Source organism: Schistocerca americana, chromosome 5 (genome assembly GCF_021461395.2).
Source record: "Schistocerca americana isolate TAMUIC-IGC-003095 chromosome 5, iqSchAmer2.1, whole genome shotgun sequence".
NCBI classification, from domain to species: Eukaryota; Metazoa; Arthropoda; class Insecta; order Orthoptera; family Acrididae; genus Schistocerca; species Schistocerca americana.
In genome coordinates this window covers 466,401,849-466,425,339 of record NC_060123.1, presented here as the reverse complement: position 1 = coordinate 466,425,339, position 23,491 = coordinate 466,401,849, and the positions used below count along the sequence as shown (strand labels likewise).

Here is a 23,491-nt window from a genome sequence, read left to right as displayed (position 1 = left end):
TAAGACACAAATGTCTGCTACCTCTTGTCCTAAATTAAACAGACCCTTTTACTAAGAAAATTTCGTGTCATTATTAGTAATAGAAATTTCCAGCGAACTGCGAATCAATATGGCATCCACGTAAGTGGAAACGCTATAGAGTAAGAAATTAAGTTCACTAATACCAGCAGATTGATGACAAGAGAAGATGGCGGATTATTAGCGCCAAATCATCAGTTCAAGGAGTACGCTCTGACATATGCAATCTATTTGTGAAGCTAGCCAAATTCAATATCAAACACCCAATATTTAACAGAAACCTTCAAGTATTTGTGTTCTTCAAATATAACTCATCCCTGAAAGAGTTACGTATCCCACCTTTTTAAAGGATTCCTGAAATAATGCTACTGTAGGAGGATCTATGTCTTCTATAGTTAGTAACGTTTGAGAAATACTCACATAGAGACCAACAGAAGAGCGAATTAAGAAGAGAATGTGGAGGCTCCTTTCAAATCCTTCACCTTGTCTCAGGGCAACCGTCGACTGATGGGGTCACACAAGGTGGAGGAAACTAGGACGACCTCGGATTACGTGAAGGAGATCTGCGGGCCGGGTACTTAGCAAGATGCAATAGATACGACTCTAGAAGGCCTTTGGGGCTCTGCGAGGATAGCCTGTATTTAACTACGAATTAGAGTATTCTGTTATCGGCTGCCCACTCTGAACTATTAGGCGGCCTGAGTTGCCGTGCGGTTCTAGGCGCTACACTCTAGAGCCGCGAGAGCACTACGGTCACAGGTTCGAATCCTGCCTCGGGCATGGATGTGTGTGATGTCTCTAGGTTAGTTAGGTTTAAGTAGTTCTAAGTTCTAGGGGACTGATGACCTCAGAAGTTGAGTCCCATAGTGCTCAGAGCCATTTCTTTTGGAACTATTTGGATCTTTCAGTTTTAAGTGATCCACAGTGAACATTCACAATCACTCCACTCACATCTAAACCCTATTCTTTCCCTTTTACTGTCCAGTGTTTCATTCCTCTTTCTGTTCATTGAGTGTATTGCAAATTCTGTACTTTTCCACTTTACTAATTTGCGAGCCGCAAACAGATGGTTTGATTGATGAAAATCGACTCGTAGCTGAAAAAGGTTTGAATGCTGTTGCTTTTTATAGACCAATAACACGGCGATCCAGAGAAGCAATTTTGCCATTCAATTACCTCATACCACCTCACTTTGCTTCTAATCCTTCGAAAAGGCATTTACAAATTTTAAACGTTATGACACGGTAACTTTGTTCTTCTTCTTCTTCAATTGGCACTACATCCCGGGGTGGGACTTGGCCTCCTCAATAATTTTCTGCCATTCTTCTCTGGACTTCGACCTCAGTTACGGCAACCGACTCGGGCAGCGTCCTCTCCAACCTCGTCGCTCCGTCTCAACCTATGACTTACTCTTGCTCTCCTTCCTCCACGTTCACTGCAGCAGGCTTTCCTTGCGGGATCTGTCTCATCTAGTCGCATTACATGTCCAGCCCATCTCAGTCTACACATCTTTATGAACTTTACCACATCATCCGCCTTATAAAATTCGTTGTTCCTTCGCCTTCCCCAGGTCCAAAAATCCTCCTCAGTATACTTCTTTCACGTGATCTAAGTTTCTTTTCACCCTGCTTTGTGATTGTCCATATTTCTGAGCCATAAGTAAGTACTGGGTGTATCAGCGTTTTGCTAAGTCGGCACTTTGTCCCTCGTGATAGATTTAAAATGTCGCAACATTCCAAAGTAGCGACGGTTAGAAGTACTTATGCGAGCGGTAATTTCAGTAAAGATGGTCCCTTTTGCTTTTATCTACAACCCCACATAGGTAAAACATTCCACTCGCTCAAATGTCATTCCATCAAGGGTTATCGTGAGCTGTAAGGGATGGTTAGTGCAATTACACATATACTTCGTATTTTCTTCATTAATTCTCAGGCCTATCTTCTCTGCACTCAATTTCAAAGCTGAAAATGTATTTTGTAGATCTCTAAGTGTTTTGCTCATTAAATACAAGTCATCTGCATATCCCAGCAACTGTACAAACTTATAGTGGATTTTACCTCTTGTCTGAATTCCGGTTTCACTTACTTCTTTTTCAAGTGCCAAGATGAAAAGTTGGTAGGAAAGCCCATCTCCTTGTCTTAGCCCAGTTCGAGTGGGAAACTGAGGTGATAGCCTGGGCTGCACCCGCAAGGTACACGGGGGATGCTTTAGGGTGACCTATAATAATTTTTCAGGCACTAGAAATTCTCTCATTGCCTCATGAAGTTTGGCCAGGTTTATTGTGTCATATGCATATTTAAAGTCAATGAAAAGATGGTGGACACCAACATTGAATTCATGTGTCTTTTCTACTATTTGTCGGAGAACCAATATCTAATTTGCAGTTGAGTTTTCTGCTCTGAACCCGCATTGATAGTTTTCAATAATGTCTTCTGCTACAGGTGAAAATCCACTATACAGGGTATTTTATAGCACTTTACTCGTACAATATTTAAAGGCTGTTATCCCTCTGTAGTGGCTGCATTCAAATAGAGCTCCTTTCTTACGCACCAGACGCACTGTCCCTACATTCCATTCTTCTGGAAACTCTTCCTTTTCCCAGACGAGGCACACAGTCTTGCAGATCCTACGATTTAGCTCAACTCTTCCAGCTTTCAATAGTTCAGATGTTCTATTGTCAGTCCCTGATGCTTTATTGTTCTTGAATCTAACAATTTCTTTGTTCATTTCTCCTTGGGAAGGGGTGAGGTACTATGTCATCATCTTCTGGAAGGACTGGGATATCTTCGATAGGGACTCTGAAGCATCCAATAGTTCACTGAAATACTCTACTCAACGCTCCAATACCTCTTGATCATCGGTTAGTAGTGTCCTATTTTACTTTTACTCAGGTTGGTGCCGTCTTAAATGCTCTTCTTTCCCAATTAATTTACTGATAAAATTTTCTAACATCATTTGTCTTTCCTGTTGTCTCCAGTTCTACCATCTTCTTTCTTTCACGTTCCCTTTTCTTCCACCGGTGAAGTTTCTCGTCTTCTTTTCTTTTATCTTGATAATTTCTTACCGCTAGACGAGTATATGATTACTCAAGCATTTTCCTGTATGCCAGGTTTTTCTCGCTTTCCCTTACTCCACCACAATCTTCAGAGACAAGTGGACAGTCAGCACCTCTGATTACAGATGTTGCACTGAGGGCCGATAAAAGGGACAAACGCGCACGAAGCTGGACGCATTTACTGAATTCTAATAAGCTATTGAACGTTACCCGTATTTTTCGCTTGTGAACGTGACCGTATACAATCCACCGGAAGTAGCATAATGACGCTCTCAGTTACATAACTTCTTTGGTGATAAAAAAAAAAAACCGCGAGAAAATTGTGACTGACTCCTATGCTATTTAGGAGTTCTTTTGTACTGAAATGTGTTCTATAACGACTGTCTTTGATCCGCTAAGAGAGGGAACTGTTGTTTCCAGTATTTTTCTGCTTTATAAAAAATTATGGGCCGCCATTATAGCTGTCACGAGTCCAGTATCTAAATCTCAGATAGCTCATTGCAGAAGGCTGGAAAATCCAACAAGTTGTGTAAGTGTTTTACAGCTGTGTATTACAGGTTGTGCCGATTCCTCAACTGATGTTCAAATGTCCATCATTCCGGTTCCGGTCACTAGTGACACTTAGTTTCATTCCTGGGAAGCTGAAATGTACAGTCAGAAGCTGCTGCGTAGGTAGATCATTGTTACTTGGGGCCGCTGTCAGCTAGGAGTATCGATAACCGTTTGCACACATTTTGGCCTATGAACAAGCAGCCTCGTACCAGGCATCCTCTCACACCTTAATACTGATCGGGCTTCCGTTTGTAGCGTAACGAAAGCTGCCACTGGAGCTATGAATCAGCTACCATTAGCTATTATGCCATGGAGCCCCTTTCAGCTAGGTAGAGGCGGTATATATCCGATCAGTGTGTGTGGTCGGGCCAGTGTGGCCGAGCGGTTTTAGGCGCTTCAGTCTGGAGCCGCGCGACCGCTACAGTGGCAGATTCGAATCCTGCCTCGGGCATGGATGTGTGTGATGTCCTTAGGTTAGTTAGGTTTAAGTAGTTCTAAGTTCTAGTCGACTGATGACCTCAGATGTTAAGTCCCATTGTGCTCAGAGCCATTTGATTTTTAGTGTGAGTGGAAACAACTGGGCAATACCAGGCAGCAGCATTAGTCACAAATCCGTATATGATGTGCAGATCCGTGGAATGGTATAACTGCACTCATTCAGTGTTTAATGATGAGAAGCTATGCATTAGCGAGACTATTAAGTGGACGTCCACATCAACATCGTGAATCCTTGTGCAGACAGTTTTCGTGTTGCTTAAAATATTATTAGCATTGTGTCGAATTGTGTCATAAAAACTGGACAACAATTCAATGAGTCAGTCGAACATATAGATGACGAGCAGCAGCCTTGTTGGAATGTTGCACAAATTCTATGACAGCATATGCCATATGCAGCTGCTACGACCAAAGAGTCTCAAACAGGACATTTCTCACGCTGGTCTATATGGTACAAAATGTTTCTGGGTTACTCTCTCCATCGCAGTCAGAGGCATGAGATGCGCATCAGAGGTGGTATGGGAGAGTCATTAGTGGACGGCGATCGATCCACACTACATTACCGAGAAAATCCTTTGACTACGTTTATTTTATTTATTTATTCATTTATTTTTTTGAGTCAACAGTCATCTGACTGGTTTGATGCAGCCCAGCACGAATTTTCTCAGAGTAGCGCTTGCAACCTACGTTCTCAATTATCAGCCGCATGTATTCCAAGAGCAGTCTTCCTCTACAGTTTTTGCCCTCTACAGCCCCCTCTAGTATCATGGAAGTCAGTCCCTAATAACATAATAGATGTCCTCTCATCCTGTCCCTTCTCCTTGTCAGTCATTTCCTCTCCGATTCTGCGCAGCACCTCATTCCTTACCTCACCAGTCCACCTAATTTTCAACATTTTCTTGTAGCAACACAAATAAAACGCATCCATTCTCTTTTGTTCCGGTTTTCCCACAGCCCATCTTTCACTACCATACAATGCTGTGCTCCAAACGTATATTCCAAGAAATTTCTTTCTCCAGTTTAGGCCTATGTTTGATACTAGTAGACTTCTCTTGGCCATCATTGCCCTTTTTGCCAGTGCTCGTCTGCTTTTGATGTTCTCCTTGCTCTGTCCGTCATTAGGCAATAGTCTGGTATAATGACTGAAGCTAATCTGCCACAAGTCTGTGGATTGGTAAATGATAATAATCACCAAGTGTGCAACCCGAGTTGTACAAGAATAAAATTTCATTCATCTCGCACCACAGACACAGACATGCACACACACACACACACACACACACACACACACACACACACACACACACACACACACACACAAACAAACATAAATATACATGCATCATCAGCGAACATCTGTCAAAGCTCAGTATCAAAATTTCTAGCGCTTGGCTGTCACAATAATAAACATAATAATCGAGTTTGGTCACGTTTCGTAGAGTGGCGTAGACGTTTGTGGAATCTGTTGTCCTAACAATGGTTTGTGACAGTGGTTTATCCTGTCACCATATTATCAATATCCAAACGTGTTTTCATATTTAAGTCCACTTGTCTCTCCAGAATTACATAAAAAGCTTGACAGTTCGATTAAAAACAATTCGGTGTCACAATGCGGCAGCTATGAACGTAAAAATAACTTGTGTACGTCACCAAATTCATCCCAATGATCGCTGCGACTTTCTGGGAACCGCATCTCGAAGTACTCACTGATTAGAGAATACGTTTGTTTATGATCGTATCAGGTAGATTCAAGTTATATTTAGTATACCATCGTTTCCAAATAAAATCTAGCATTCTAAAAAGTAATGCCTCTGAATTTTTCATGTAAAGACTCTAAACAGTTTTTTTAATTAAATGACTTTATTAATACTCTAATCTTCAGTCCTCATGCCTAAATATTTATTTCTCAACAGTCAGCCTGGCGATGAACACATTTCTCTCTACGAGACACCAGTTTTTTCATATCGTCACTGCAGAATGTTTGACTTTTTTGATGGAGTCCAACCTCACCTCTGCTTGCACCGCTTCATCACTATGAAAGTTAAACTCTTGAAGGTGTTGTTTAAGTTCTGAAAGCATGAAAATCGGATGGGTTGAAATCAGGATTGTATGGAGGAAAATGAGTGACAGTGAACCCAAGGCGTCAGACTTTTGCGGATGTAGCTGCGCTCATGTGTGATCTTTTATTCTCATGTTCAAGGCGAGGGAGCTTATGTGTGGACGAAGTCTTCAAATTCGTGACGTCAGGTTTCTGTGCTGTTTCACACTCACTGACATAGTTACGTTACCAATGCCGTGTTAGACGCTTCAATTCTCTACCCTCTGACGGCAGAGCGTTACAACATGCGTTAGTGATGCGACAAAGTCGACCGTCTAATAAGCATGACAGGTAACAAGTCAACCCATATTTAGAACAGAATGAAAAACTTGGTGGCATTACGTTTCAGCATACCCTCGTAACTGTTCCCTACTTCGGTAGAAGTGCTTAATCTGCCTCCACGTCTGCCAGCGGACATTGCAACACTATCTCTCAAAGACGTCGAAACCCCGGGAAACAGCACCAGGCCTCCGTTTCGTTCTTACACCACCATCTTCTCTACCTCATCACGGTGACTGCAAGGCTAAAATCTCAATTAGTCAGTCTCGTTTGAACCCGACGGCACTGACACACATTTCAGCTTTATCTCTGTCTCATCCTCAGACCTTACAATACCTGCAATTATTTTTAAATAACAAATGTGAACGAGCCCAACATAATCATAACAGACTACATAGCAGATATCGGAAAAATGTATTTATCTAGCCAATTTGGAAAGAAACGTTTCCATCAGTACTAAAAATTCAGGCACGAAATCTTATGAATTTTATTGTGCTTAGTTTGAGAGCGACTGCGATTTCTTCGTCAACCAGAAGCAATACTACGAAGACTCCACTAAATCTTGTGACAGAAACGGTGCTAGGAATGACTTCTTGCTCCCGAATTTATATATTTTGGGATTTTGCAAACCGATCAATAAATAGGATCCATTTTTTTCACAGCAACAGTGTCATTTGAAGGTCATAATAATGGTATTAGTCGACAGAACAGAAGAATAAAATAATGCTAAACAGTGTCTAAACATTACAGACCAGGAAACTTCACGTTTATTTGAAGTTTTAGTTCTTTGAGAATATTTCCGAAGTTGTCGATTTCAACTAAAATATTTTACCCCGTTTCCTTCACCAAAAGTTAGAAAGACTTTTGCGCAATATTGATTGGAAACAACACAGGGCAAATTTTAGTACTGGGAATCTGTCGTTTATCTAAGTTGGGTTCGTCGTTTAACGTGGGATACAAATCAATCATTTACTTCTGTGCAAACATGCAATTTTATCCTTAGTTTTCCTGGGTCAGAAATGGGAACCTTCACGTTGTGTCTGTGTTATACTCTGCACATCTATGGCAGAGGGTAAAGATGCCACCAACATTTTTCCTGCGTGTGAGAAAGCATCAGAAATGGAACGCCGTCCTGATCTGTCCAGTGAAACTACAGAAATAAAAACACGCCTAATGTTAAGGGAGCGCAGATATCTTTCTAAGCGGTGTCCACTTCGAAGAACGCCTATCTTTTAATGATTGGTTCAAATGGCTCTGAGCACTATGGGACTTAACTTCTGAGGTCATTAGTCCCCTAGAACTTAGAACTACTTAAACCTAACTAACCTAAGGACATCACACACATCCAGCCCGAGGCAGGATTCGAACCTGCGACCGTAACTGTCGCGCGGTTCCAGACTGTAGTGCCTAGAACCGCTCGGCCACCCTGGCCGGCTATTAATGATTGAGACAATTCGCGTTTCATATCCGTGACAACTCTCCCCTATTTCGTGATAATACAAAACGAGCTGCCCTTCTTTGAACTTTTCTCACGTTATCCGTTCATAGCCGGTAAGGATCATATATATGCAGCAATGCTACAAAAAAGGACGAAAAAGCGTAGTATGTTCAGTCTTCTTAGTAATTCTGTTGCATATTCTAAAGGAATTAGTCTTTGGTTCATCTCTTCTATGACATTTCCTAAGTGCTTTCAGTTCGTGCGTAGTGGTAAAATCAATGTATTTAGTTCAATCTCTCTCTTTTTATTTTTTTCAGATTCGTATGATGTTTCATGCGACACCACGAAATCCTCTCCTGTACTAGTCTTTTCGTCTCAGACTAGCATCGTACGTCTCAGTTATTTGCTGGATGTGTTCCAATCTTATTCTTCATAAACAGTTTTTATCCTCTATAGTTCTCTCTTCCATCGTGGAAACAGTTCCCTCATGTCTTAACAGATGTCCTATCATGCTGGCCCTTCTTCTTACCGGTTTTGTCCATACACTCCTATGATCGCCGATTCTGCGGATAACCTCCCCACTCTTTACCTTTTCACTCCGCCTAATTCTTCTGTTGCACTATATGTCAGATACTTCGGTTCACTTCCGTTCCGATTTTCCCTCAATTCATGTTTCACTACCATACAATGCTGTTCTCCAAATGTACATTCTCAAAAATTTCTTCCTTAAATTGAAGCAGACTTCTCTTGGCTAGGAATGCCCTTTTCTCCAGTGCTAGTTTGCTTTTTGTGTGCTCCTTGCTCCGTCCGTCCTCGGTTATTTTATTTCCTAGGTGACAAAATTCCTTAATTTCGGCTATTTCGAGATTCCTGATTTCGATATCAAGTTTGTCATTTTTCCTACCGCTCATTCTTTTTGTCTTTCTTCGATGTAATCTCAGTCCATACTTTGTACTCATTGGACTGTTCATTCCACTCAACAGATCCTGTAATTCTCTTTCACTTTCACTGAGAGCAGCAAATCATCAGCGAATCTCATCATTGATATCCTTTCAACCTGGATTTCAGTCTCACTCTTGAACCTTTCTTTTATTTCCGTCATTGTTTCTTCAATGTTTAGATTGAATAGTAGGGACGAAAGACTACCTCCCTCTCTTACACCCTTTTTACTCCGAGCACTTCGCTCATGGTCTTCCACTCTCATTTTTCCATGTTGGCGCTTGTACATATTGTATATTACTCGTTTTGCCCTACATCTTACCCCTGTTCGCCTCAGAATTTCGAACATTTTGAACATTTCGACATTCAGGAACGCTTATTCCCGGTCGACAAATTCTATGAACGTAGATGATGTTTTTTATGTCTTGTTTCCACTATCAATCGCAACGTCAGAACTGCCTCTCTAGTGCTTTCACCTTTATTAAAGCTGAAATGATCGTCATCTAGCAATTCCGAAATTTCTTTTCCCATTCTTAAATCTCCAACCATTAAATCTGTGTTATTTAACATATAACCGACATTTTATGAAATTTATTAGTAGTCGTGAGAAGGCCTTCACACTATTTCTTCTTTGGGGCCAACTGTGCAGATATCTTGTCGAAATTATTCTGCAATTCGTTCACATAGACCAGACAAACTGATAGGGCGACTGAGATTGTCTGTTAAATTCTTTAAATAATTACGAACAGCAGAAGGCCCATAACGTTACATTTGAGAACCTCAGATACCATTTCTGTTTGAGTAGATGACGTCCCATGATACTACTCACTGTGATAGTTTTAACAGGAAGTCACGAATCCAGTCGGACAACTACGAGGTTGTCAGACTGAATAGAAGCCATCTGTGATGAAAATTGTCAGTCGGCCTTTGGAAATCTGGAAATAATCATCTTGAGATCACTTGTCGTTAGCACTCATTATTTGTTGAGAATAAACAGCCAGTTGTCTTTCACAAGAGCGACATTTTCTGAATCGGTGCTGGTTATGAGTCAACAGAGTCATTTCGTGCATTGCGAAAGAAAAATAAACAAATAAACATCCGGAGAAGTGCGAGTAGGACTCACGTACCGAGGGTTTGGTACAAACTTTATTATTTATACAGACATTTCATCGATACCAGGAATTGAGAATCTAGACATTTCTGGCTTTTTATCGATATCGATGCAGGGAAGATATACACCTACACATTCCTGAGAAAAGGGGATCTTAACAGGACAGGCAGGCATTCGGATAACAAATGAGAAAGAAGTGATATGATTTAATTAAAAATGACCAATTATGGACTTTTTTCCTTTGCATGTAGAGTGAGACCTTGCTTCCGTGCAGATACTCTATAGTTTTGATGAGCCAGTTTGGGAGCACGAAAATTTGTGACATAAATAGCAATACCTTTTGATTCCATTGAGTTTGAAGCTTACGTTAATTACACCGCCAAGGACTGCAGACCTTAGAATACGTCACAAATTTCAAATTTATACGTCTACCTGTTGCTAATGAAAAGAGGTCTTAAAAGATGGATGAATAGACAGACAGTTATTTAATAAACAACCGAAAAGAATTTTTTTAGTGTGTTATAATTCCGATTTAATAATTCTCGGATTTATTTCTTTAGTTGTAATGTGAAATTTTGATTCTTGTCAAATTTCATATTTCTAGGTCACATGAAATACCGTATAGGTTTTCATGAGTTAGTTAGCGAGTATCGAAATATGTGACATAAGTGGCCTTATCTTTTTGACCTTGTTAACCCAATAGCTTAAACTCATTCACCGTCAGAGACCTTCCAGATTAAAATATGATATAAATTTAACCTTGATATTTTTAACCACTCTTTCCTTGAGAAAAGTGTGACAGACAGGCACCCAGAGGGACAGATGCAACAAAGTGATGCTATAAGGATTTCTCTTCTACCGACTGAGGTGTGAAACACTAATAACTGGAACAACACAGACTGAGAATTCGCCTAGAAAAAACGAAAGTTATTTTGTAACTCACAAAATATAATAAGAAGGCTTTAGTCAACGATGATACCTGAACCTTGATGTGTCTTCGGCATTTGTGTGAGGCGGTGGAGAGTGTTTGAGGAGACTAGGTCGTGGCTTGTAATCAATGTGGAACACCGGCCGTGGTGGTGGAGGTGGTAACCGGACGTGGCCCGCTGTGAACCAGTGGGGCTGAGGTGTCGGGTGATCGACCCCCGCTCCCTCCTCCGGCAACCCCAGAGCGATACGCCGCCACTCCAGGCCACGCCAGGCCGGCATATAAGCCGCGCCAGTCGTCACTGCGGCACAGTCGACAACAGGTAGCTCACAGCGCCGACACCACCAGCATGAACCGTCACGTAGCTCTGCTCCTCTGCGCCTCATTGGCGCTCGTCGCGGCCGCCGAGGTAAGCATCACCTCTCGTTGCCAAGAGCCACTCCGCGTTTCTAGTGCAAAGTCTTCAATCAGACACAGTCTTCCATAAGCACCCACAATTCTTGATACACAGTTGCCCACAATGCTTTCAGGTAGCAAACGTACTTCAGGCGCACCACTAAGGAACTGCTGTAGGACCTTTGTTTTCTAGTAAGTTTATAAGTAGCCTGGTGGCTATGGCCCCATGCTGCCATTCTCCTACAATGATGTTCTGTGCGTGGGTACCCAAATATTTGAGATATCTCATTTTACACTTTCTTAGACTGCTGTAGTTTCAATAGGGAATATATGACTTCAAGTTTGTAAGCATTCCTAACTTCAGCTGTCTTCTTAATAACCTACCAGATTGTTATTAATAAAGTTCAGCTACTCACAGAGGCCCAGTGTCGTATGTGATAATCATACGGCACCGACACTTGTACGAGGGCAGTTCAATAAGTAATGTAACACATTTTTTTCTGAAACAGGGCTTGTTTTATTCAGCATTGAAATACACCAGGTTATTCCCCAATCTTTTAGCTACACAACACTATTTTTCAACGTAATCTCCATTCAATGCTACGTCCTTACGCCACCTTGAAATGAGGGCCTGTATGCCTGCACGGTACCATTCCACTGGTCGATGTCGGAGCAAACGTCGTACTGCATCAATAACTTCTTCATCATCCGCGTAGTGCCTCCCACGGATTGCGTCCTTCATTGGGCCAAACATATGGAAATCCGACGGTGCGAGATCGGGGCTGTAGGGTGCATGAGGAAGAACGAAGTTTTGTGAGCTCCTCTCGGGTGCGAAGACTTGTGTGAGGTCTTGCGTTGTCATGAAGAAGGAGAAGTTCGTTCAGATATTTGTGCCTACGACACTTCAGAGTTGATCGTTTGACCATGGGGAAGGACATCGAACAGAATAACCCCTTCAGCGTCCCAGAAGACTGTAACCATGACTTTACCGGCTGAGGGTATGGCTTTAAACTTTTTCTTGGTAGGGGAGTGAGTGTGGCGCCACTCCATTGATTGCCGTTTTGTTTCAGGTTCGAAGTAATGAACCCATGTTTCATCGCCTGTAACAATCTTTGACAAGAAATTGTCACCCTCAGCCACATGACGAGCAAGCAATTCCGCACAGATGGTTCTCCTTTGCTCTTTATGGTGTTCGGTTAGACAACGAGGGATCCTGCGGGAACAAACCTTTGAATATCAGAACTGGTGAACAATTGTGACAGCACTACCAACAGAGATGTCAAGTTGAGCACTGAGTTGTTTGATGGTGATCTGTCGATCATCTCGAACGAGTGTGTTCGCACGCTCCGCCATTGCAGGAGTCAGAGCTGTGCTCGGCCGGCCCGCACGCGGGATATCAGACAGTCTTGCTTGACCTTGCGGCGATGATGACACACGCTTTGCCCAACGACTCACCGTGCTTTTGTCCACTGCCAGATCACCGTAGACATTCTTCATGCGCCTATGAATATCTGAGATGCCCTGGTTTTCCGCCAAAAGAAACTCGATCACTGCCCGTTGTTTGCAACGTACATCCGTTACAGACGCCATTTTAACAGCTCCGTACAGCGCTGCCACCTGTCGGAAGTCAATGAAACTATACGAGACGAAGCGGGAATGTTTGAAAATATTCCACAAGAAATTTCCGGTTTTTTCAACCAAAATTGGCCGAGAAAAAAAATATGTTCCATTACTTATTGAACTACCCTCGTACATATCCTATTGCTTTAAATTGGAACCCACTTACACTGGAAAAAGAATTAGTTCCAATTTTGTCCACCAGGTGCAAATCTGGCGCTGTGAATGCAAGAAGTATAGAAATGTTACCATATGTAATGGATTAGGAACAGGACGTGGGCAGAAAATGTTAAACCAATGAGAAAGGAATAATGTTGATTTGCACAAATTGTTCAGTGTGTGCGCCGGAAACGTCGGCGAGATATTTTACAGGGATAGAGTTGCACCTTGTGGGCAAATTCGAAACTATTTTTTTCAGCATAAATAGGATCCACATTAATGCACTAGCATAATTACCACATCTCGTAGCCATACAATAATTACAGCTCACACGGAACGGTGAGTAGTTTCACTTTAATCATAACCACCCAGCAGTTGAATATGTCGTACGACAACTTATTTTTATTCAGTCAGTGAATCTGCCAGCGTCGTTTCCATCATGGTACACAAAATTGCTTCCATATTCAGGTAGATTTCTATGTTGACCTGAATTTCATTAAAGACTTGTCCTTTGATTTTTCTTCGATTTTTGCTTCCATGTTTCCAACTGTGGTTCTGTCACATTCACTGATAGGCATTCTGATTTGAGAATGCGCAGTAGCACGTAGTTTTTGAGATTCCTGTGAACGCACTTGTTTTGCTGTTCTATTATGTATACTTGCCCTTCCGCCGTAAGGAGTAGTTACCGACAATAGTGACGTAAGCTAAGACATAATTTGTTGTTATGGTATTCAGTGCGAAGACTGATGTAGCTGTTCTCGTCTTCTCTCCTGCAGACGCCTCTACGTTTAAAATATGTGATACTCCATGTTTCGACCTACAGATCAAGGGATTTGTTTCTCTTAATGACAACGACCAGTTCAGTAGTCCTCATCCGGAATTCCTGGGGGAACTATTTTACCTCCACAATATTTTATCAAAGGGGCTACCATCATCAATAAACGTAGGATTAAAACGGCATGTTCTCGGGAAATATAATAGCTGTAAACTCCCGTCCTTTTCAGCCAATCACAGTACCAACACACCAACTCCTTGTTGGCTTATGTAAGATTGCAGCATAAGTCATTCAGACTGTTGCTCCTGCAACTACATGGAAACGTTGCTGTACTACTTCCGGAACCCTATGCTAGTCTGGCCTCTCTACGGATATGTATGTGTTGTGGTTGCACGAACCGTACGGTGGCTGAATCGTAGAGGAGCACAAACACGACTGACCACTCCACTCCCCCGCCTCCCGCCCCCTTTAATGGTTAGGTGCGTGGTACGTGAGGGGTGGCATTGTTATCATGATGCTCACTTTTACCTTAAGAATGGCAGCGAATGTCTAATGTAAGGATACTACCAAACACTTATGAAATGTATTGAAATGATCCCGTCGCCACTACTGACAGCTAAATATTCACTATAAACGTCAACCAAGGGACCTGTGCATAACCTTCTTACTTTTATAGTCTTCAACAATGGCAGTATGTGAAATGAATGTTTTCGTTGGGATGAGGGTGGTTGTGGAAATGAGAGAAAACTCTTTAAAAACGTATCGTACGACGTGAAATAATAATCATGAATTTATGATACATCCTTGTATACACATGACTATGTGTCTAAAACTATGTTTTGGATTCAGAATTTTTCTTCTGGCTTGTACAACGTGCAGAGATCAGCGAGTGTCAGTAGGGCCACATAACCTGTAATTGCAACTCGACTAACATTTTCAATTACAGTAAGCACGTTAGGTCGTAGTAGCAATAGGTAAGTTTGATTTTATCCATACATCCAATAGGCAAATCACAACTCAAGGCGACAATGACAAATATGTTTGTCGTCCAGGAAAATAAATTCATTTAGAAAAATCGGCTCGTACGACAGACAGAGATAATGGACTACCGCACTGGCCACGGTTATTATTTATGGCTATGCTGTATACATATTATACAGTTAATAAATACTTTCAAACAAATTAAATGTATTTGTGATAAGACAAAATGAAAAGGGAGTCTCTAATTCGTTATTAATATGTTACATTTGTGAAATAGAGGTCTGCAGCTGCGCATCCATCATGCCTTTTTGCCTACGGTAGTTGAAAATCTCTTTTATGTTAAAATTTTCCACAAACAGTGAACTTTAGCGCAATATTGTTGCACAATGTCAGAAACTGGTTAAAAAACCTTTCTGACCAAATCGCATTCGTTTCTGTACGATCAGAGTGTGTTGAGGAAAAGGGATGTTGACTTAAAAAATAATGTATACGATCACAAAAGTAAGTAAAATATGGTTGCTTGGTAGAGAAACGGGAGAAACAAATAGCGCTACAGGGAAGATTAATTATATCTCTACGCGAAGAAGTGATTACCGGCTAGCAGAAGTAGACTGGCTGCAAAGATACGCTGTATGCAAACCAGATAACCGTACTTGGCTTTGGAAAGCAATAAGTCAGTGTGGGTCAGCGGTACCCATACACACACACACACACACACACACACACACACACACACATACGTACGTGCGTTGTGGGTCGGGAGGGAGAGCGGTCCAGTCGGCTGTTGCTCACCATTACCGCAGGTCGCGTTTTCACCGACACGCCAGAATAGCTGCATCTGCAACTGAATAGCAGCATACCACGCGATAGTAAACCATTTATTAGTCCCATACCACGCGATAGTATTACATTTATTGGTCCCATCCGCTACTGAATAACTAGGATCCTGAACAAGTGTGAGGTCAACATCAGTTTGTCGTTCAAAAGTAACTCATTAATCCATCATACCCAATTAGCAAATAACGTAAACCCAATTAAGGCTTCAGTGTATAAATTTCAGCATAGTTGTCACAACTTGTATATTAGACACAGGGAGTGCGTATTAGAACGTATGGAGACCTTCCACCAAATAATTACAGTAAGTGAACTGTTGGAATCCTTCTGCACCAGGGAGAACACAAAACGACAAACATGAATAACTGACTGACCATTTCGAATGCACAATCAAAAGGCATAAAGTAAAGGATTACGGAAAGCTCAGGCGTACACAGAAACAAAAAACGACAGTCAGCTGTCATTCTGAACGAAACGATTGACAACGAACACACAAAAGTAATAAGGACCCTAGCGAAACTTGCCTCTTCTCTCGAACCACATCATATGCAACAGATTCCACTTAGTTTTATTTACTGTACATCCTCTTTTTGTAGAAAATGTTATTTTTGCAAACATGTCAAATTACAAACCGAGGAAGTTTATCCAATATCATTCAGAATTCAAATTCTGTGATACGCTTTAGAGTTTTTAATTAAATGGATGACATATTTGAGAAACAGACTATACTTATTGCACTTTAACGTAAAAAACTGTAAAAAATTAATATCTTCATAAATAGAAAAACTATGTAATACCTCTCTTAACGAGGAAACGCTAGGTGCGTGTAACATTTGTAGTGATGTCTGTAAACTCTGAATGTGTTAAGTCCGAATGCAGCGCCCTCGAGAAAGGGAATATTTCGTCTTACGAATCCACCAAAAGAATTCTGAACAAAAAGCGATAAATTTAAAACCTACACACTTCTACATCAATGATTTTCCAAGAACAATGTAACTAGAACTAAACCTGCGAACCAGCCGCTGTTGAAGGAGCAAAGCCTCAAAAATGCGTAGTCAATAATAAAAAAAAGTAGAGGAACTTAAAATTTAGTTACTGTTTACGATGGGTCTATATTTATATTTGAAACATAGTCACAGAAAGTGCCTGCACGGCATGTGTATATGTAAGGCAGCAGAGTTCTAGTTCGAAATATAAGTGACAGTATCAACGATCAATTTCCGCTGTCGTTTTTTAAGTTTCCTCTACTTCTTCTTCTTCTTCATCTTCTGGTGCTGTACCCGAGTTAGGTGACAAAGTTTTGGGATGTGGTCGTTAACGACATTTTCACCTTTTGTGCATATAAAATTAATCGTGTAATTTATGTACACACTTAGCAAACATTTATTGCGTACACACATACCAATGCTAATTTTAGTATATATGCCTTCAACAACTCATTAAGGAAGACTTCAGAAATGTACTACGTGAGGTGGATCATTGGCAAGGTGCTAGAGACATTTTCGGGAAGAAGGTGGCTTCAGTTCCCCGACAGGCTCCCGAGTTGCAGTTTAAAGCGATTGCCAGGATGGTAATTTGAAGGGTACGGGCAATATCGACAGTTTCTTTCGGAAATACGAATTACTGTGCCTGCAATGAGTCCTCTGGTTACAGCGAGTGGTGTGCTGTGTTGCAGGAGAAGTACGCGGCCACGTTTGACAGCCTAGACCTGAAGGAGGTACTGTCGGATGAAACTCGAGTCCAGGATGCGATGCGCTGCCTGCTGGAAGAAGGAGACGCAGCGTGCAGACCCGCCGGGAAGGCGCTCAAGGGTGAGCCCCATCGTAGTCTACACTCCGCTACCCAGTAGGACGGTATAGCCCACACGACAAGCTCACACACTTAAAATGAGGCCCGTGCCGTGGATGCAGTGAGTCTGTATTCAGTAACCACGTAGCTGCAGATTGCAGTAACGGAACCCCACTGGAGTAATGGCGATTGGAATATGAGTGTTAACCAAATTTAAATAAGTTTGATTACAAATAAAAATGTGGGTTGGGATAAAGGTTTAAGTCAGTCTGAAATTCCTGTCTACTGTGGTTGATACTGCAAGAACTATGTTGTGCACAGTGAACAACCTCCGAGACCATACTCCAATTCCATACAGGAAATTAATTCTTCCCCCATAATACATAGTGCTTATTGGTCCCCAGCATAAAATTGGAGAAATCATGGTTTACTGCGGTACCAGTAAGCTTGTGCGAGGCACGCACATTTGATTAGCTGTGCAGCTTATCTCCTTACGCTGTAACGCAACGCCAGGCCACCTATATATGTTCTTCCTTTGTGAATAATCTAATATTATTTGTTTTACGTGGTTAACAAGAAGATAGCGGGAGTGGCGATAAAATCCGGCACAGTCGATGACTGTTTTTCCGTCACTAACAAAGTGATGTGTGGCCATGGAAAGAAATAAACGCATATCAACACCAGTATTTGCGTTGGTTAAGAATACTTCTTTTAAAAAGATCGAACTCCTTAAAACGAATGTTCAGTAGACACCGATTCCATTATAGATCATGCATCATCTATTTAACGCTGCACCATATGCATGCCGATCAATAGCTACGCCTTATTAGCAACACTCAAATCCATTTGGAGTTACTCGTTAAAATCCAGGAAAACTATTTAAAACAGAGAATATTAGTAATACCGAACAAAAGTAGTACAGCTTTGGAGCATATTAACCTATGATGTAGGAGGATTATCAATATGACCTTCTGCTTTTGTATTGACAGTAGAGAGGCCAAGAAATAAGTTGTACAAGAAACTGAACCAATTGCAGCAAATGCTTTATAGCAAAAGCACAACGAAAAGTTGACATAGGGGTTACAATTTTATACATCACCTCATATCTTGGGAGGCTGTGGATTCTCTTTCACATAATAATGTTCTATTACACTCCACAGGATGCACACAGATATACCCACTGAAGAAACCACCGTTGTCACACTATACACTTTTATCACCAGTGGACTAGTAAAAACAGAACAATTAGATCGATTAAAATGGAACATTGTTTACTGATCACAAGCATTAATTCTTCCTTAAGGCATGTGATGAATTGCTCTGTAGTTCTCAATTATAGAGGGCGGTCAGAAACAGTCTGAAAAGCTAGTTAAAGTGTTACAGGGTAGCTTGTGCTGAGAAACAACAGTTAACAATGAAATTCCACACGTTGCGCCGTTTCCGACTTAATTAGCATTGAAATTGGTCAATCAGGGCGTTGCGCGAGCCAGAGAAGGTGTCGCCAAACGTGTTCCTCGTTTGATTTCCTAAAACCGGAGAAGAGAGCGATACAAAAGTTGAACATGGGACGGTAGTAAGTATCGAACTCGAATCAAAGCCTGCGCTATAATCTGCACCTGATTAGCTAATTACAATGCTAATTAACTCCGGAACAGCGCAACTTATCGAGTTATCAGCTGAACAATTATTTATTAGCATAACCTAATCTGCAACTCCCTTGCAAGCTTTTCAGTTTATTCCTCACCACCCTGTGTACCATCAACAAAGCTGTCTGGGAACAAAAATCAGCTCAAAATACTACACACACTGTCTCTAAATGAAAGACGGAATATTAATTGGTTGACCAAAGCGTAACACATGACACTAAAACACTACTCATGGTGATAACTCAGCTTCAATTCTATTACACCTTCAAGTTCGCCTAATGACTGTAGTGATGGCGGTATAACAGTCCATTCAGCTAGTCACAGGCCTACTCTATCGTCCAGTTGTTCATTGTTATTACCGTTAAAAATTGCAAATCTCACAAGTAGACACCCTAACGAGCCAAAATTTTGTCACCAGCTGATTAGTATTCTTTTCGTACACTGTTGGTACGTAATAAGGAAGTGTGCTTGGAAAGATTTTTCAAAGTCCTAGTTGGGTCTGTGAAGGTTTATGACACCAAACCTCTACGCACTGCCTACGAGTTTTCTGTAAATCGCGGGCTGCAGATATGTAGTGGCGGAGCTGGCACCCTGAAGAGTCACAGATGCGTTTATTTGGTGTCTTTTCATACGTATTTGGTGACCAAAATACCAATTTGAGTTCACCGTCTTGCTGCTAAAACTGATGTAGCATGATTCTGGTCTTGTGATGCGGGCAGTGATACTGCTGGAAGATGCCATTACTATCGGGAAAGATATCAAACGCAAAGGGATACAGGCGGTCCGCAATAATGTTACTGTGGTCCACAGCTGTGATGGTGCCGTCAATTGTTACCACAGATCCTATGGAAATCCAAGTGAAAGTCGCTACGGTCGCAGGTTGGAATCCTGCCTCGGGCATGGATGCGTGTGATGTCCATAGATTAGTTAGGTTTAATTAGTTCTAAGTTCTAGGCGACTAATGACCTCAGAAGTTAGGTCGCATAATGCTCAGAGCCATTTCAACTATTATTTTTTCACAACCTTCAAACAGTTCCCGTACCGGTTCACGACCTAATCACGTGAAAAGCCGACCATATTCACCGTTTCATAAATGCTCTTTCCGCGGCGTCGAACTATAACAATCTGCCCTTCGACAGAGTGGCTTATATCATTGGACTTCTCCATGTCGTAGGATACGCAGCGAACTTACTTTCGCAATGCTTCCAGCAAGAGACATTACGTCGCTCTAACTTCTCGTACTCAGTTAATCACAAGTAATTGCCTAATTACCACTATCATTCTCCGCTAATTGTTCCTTTCCTAGCCTCAAGTCTTGTACAGTGGAAGATGGCATTCTGTCTACGCTATTCGACTCACCTTATGACAGTTCGCTACGGACAGATGTACGAGGGCGGGATGACTCCCTAGTAAATGTCAGAACCACACTTCCTGGCCCTTCTCCAGCCAGTCGATGCTTGTGTTTCGACTTTCGTTAACTTATTCTAAAGGCACTTGAACCCTAATATTTCTTCAATTCTATTAGCGCAACAGCTTGTTTCGTATTGAATTACATTGTCTACGAGCGTGAATTATCCAATTTTACACATGTTTTCAATGTTTGGAATTATTTTACTTAAATTATTTTATTAGAAATCTTGTTATTACCTTTCAACATAAAATTAATGCACTAGTTTCCACCCAGTAGGCCTCTATATCTAATAATCTACTGGCATACTCCCCATAGAATTTGGCGTTCGTAAGCGGTGGCTTATTATTCTTGGTGTTTATATTTTTATGGGGCGAAAGTTTCAGGATGAGACAGATGTCTTCCCGTATTTCATTAAAACCTGAGCAGTACACGAACGAAAATATTAGTACCAAATCCCACTGCCCTATGTGCTTCCCGAACAGTTTTGATACTGAAACTCCTTGGCAGAATGAAACTGCGATACCGGAACTCCAGACTTCAACTTTTGCCTTTCGCGGGCAAGTGATCCACCGACTGAAATATCCAAGAACGTCTAAAGTGTTACACCGACCAAGCTATCGAAGAGTGACCCACGACTCGCCCTCACAGCTTTAGTTTCGCGAGAAATTCTTCTCCCGGCCCTACACACACTTTTATTCTTCCAGGTAGTTGAGAATTGTCGACTGGAAGACCGCCCCCTCCTTTTGCCACTAAGGTATAAGGTTATTGAGCCACCTGTTTGGAAAAGTTTTCGTAACTATCATTCCGTCCTGAAGTGTCAGTGTCATGTCCTAAGCGTATCTACTAAAGGTTGCTGATAGAAGCGTGCGTAAACAGTTGACCCCATTTCTTGAGTTTCTGATGACATTGAGAACTAAAGGAGTGGGAAAACCTTATGAAAATTTCAACTCGTATGAAAAGGAGCTAAATCTCGAGCCTATGTTTTAGTGACGGTTTTCACTGCAGAGTGTCTTATTTGCTCACTAATTATAAGATTCCTTTCTTCGGGTCTATTCTTAAACGTCTGTATATACCAAAAAATGTAAACAGCTTCGAAATGTTAACTTTTTTGGAACAAGGATGGGTTTTGACGAAAAATCGTCTTCTCTGCCTGTCTTTCCAGCAAGTGTTCTTTTACCTGTATCTTTATCCACAAGCAGTACGATGGTAAGGAAGTTATCTGTAGGCCTAAACTGGAAAAGCAATTGCTATATATTTAGACATCCCTGCGTACAGCCTTTTTAGGAGTTACATATGCTGCGGAAGTGCGCATATTTGTCGTGATATAGTTTATGATAAATTTTCTGTACATACATAAATTAATCCTTTTTTCATAGATCATGAATACGACATTTCGTAATGATGTGGAACGTGTCTTCCTGTGCTCTCAGTTGCCCTGTTTCCCTTTACACAGTATTCCAAATTGTTTTAATTTTATTATCAGATGTGCTAATCTCAGACATAAGGACATACTTCTGAACTTTTTAAAAACTTTTCTTAATACAGTGCAGTAGTTTTTATAATGTTTCATTGTTTTGAGGTCATGACTCCTCCTAGCTATAAGATACATTTCCCTTTTCTATTTGTAAAATATTTTTATCCCTTTAGTAAGCCATGGCTTTTACAATTATATTTCACTGATTTCTTAGGAAACTGTTTTCAAATATACTCTCAAAGGTATCATGAAATAGGTTAAATTTTAAATTAGCATCATGTTCCCTGTACACCTCATACCAGTCTGTTGCAAGGTTCCCCTAAAATTTTGAAGTGTTAAATCGTTAATGGGACACACTATTTTGGAGGGCTGTTTTGCATTCCTGTACAGAGCTATATCATATACTGAAACTAGCTTTGCATCATGATCAGACAGACCACGCTTAACTGGAAAATTTTTTATTTAATTAAATTTATCTTCGTCTATGAAAACGTTATCTATCAGTGTGCTGATTTCCTGTACCACCCGAGTAGGAAAATCAATAACTGATGTCTAATTGAAAGAACCAAGTAATACTTCTAGGTCAAGCTTTCTATCTGACTCTTTCAGAAAATATACGTTGAAATCCCCACAAACAATAATTTGTTTCCTTTTTCTGACAGGATGCACAACAAATAATCCACGTTTTTCTACAATAGTTGAAAATTTCCCAATGGGGAAACAGCTACAATTATAAAAGTGCCTTTATTTAGTTTCAGCTCATATGCACATGATTCTATGCGTTGGTCTGCGCAAAATTTTTTAGTTTCCAAATTTTTCACACTATGACTGATTTTAACATACATCCTCTTTCCATAGTGACTCTACTTACATGTGCTGAAAGCTTATATCCACCTACATTTACCATTTCCATACCTGTGACTACATGATGTTCAGACGGGCATAGTAAATCTATTCCATCCTCAGTTTCTAAATCTTCTGTACAAACAAGAAGCTTATCTACTTTGTTTTTTAATCCCCTGATATTCTGATGCAATATATTAACATTATTTTTACTGTACTTTTATGTGAATCTTGTGACATACTAACATTATTTCCACTGTACTGTTATGAGAATCTTGTGATATTTTCACATCCCTAGTACCTGCCTGTCTGAACTTTTCATGAAGTTTGATTCCAACCAATGTAGGATGATTGGATAATGATCTTAGCCTAAAAAAGTAATCCCATGAGTTCCAGTGCACCCACTTAAAGATTTTGCTATCATCCCAGCCAGTTTACCCTTCCCTTTCCTACTGAGATGCAGGCCATGTCATGTGAAGTCTCACCTACCAATACCATCAGTTGGAACCAAACCTATGCTTGAAAAAGTAGCAGAACAAAGCAGCTGATCTAGCTCCATATTGACCTTCCTGACAAAGCTGTTCAATTGGGGCCAGTCATACCGCATGAGAGCAGGAACCAAGCCAACATTTGTATGGTTCGTTGCAGATGCCG

General features: G+C 41.0%; 1 protein-coding gene across 1 annotated transcript in view; it reads left to right on the top strand.

The window, feature by feature from the left end:
- LOC124616442 overlaps positions 1 to 23,491 on the top strand; it is a 164,814-nt gene that overhangs the window by 43,154 nt on the left and 98,169 nt on the right. The window contains exon 3 of the mRNA XM_047144750.1: positions 11,103 to 11,322. Coding sequence (XP_047000706.1) covers positions 11,103 to 11,322 — 220 coding nt within the window. The remainder of the gene's footprint in view (positions 1 to 11,102; positions 11,323 to 23,491) is intronic.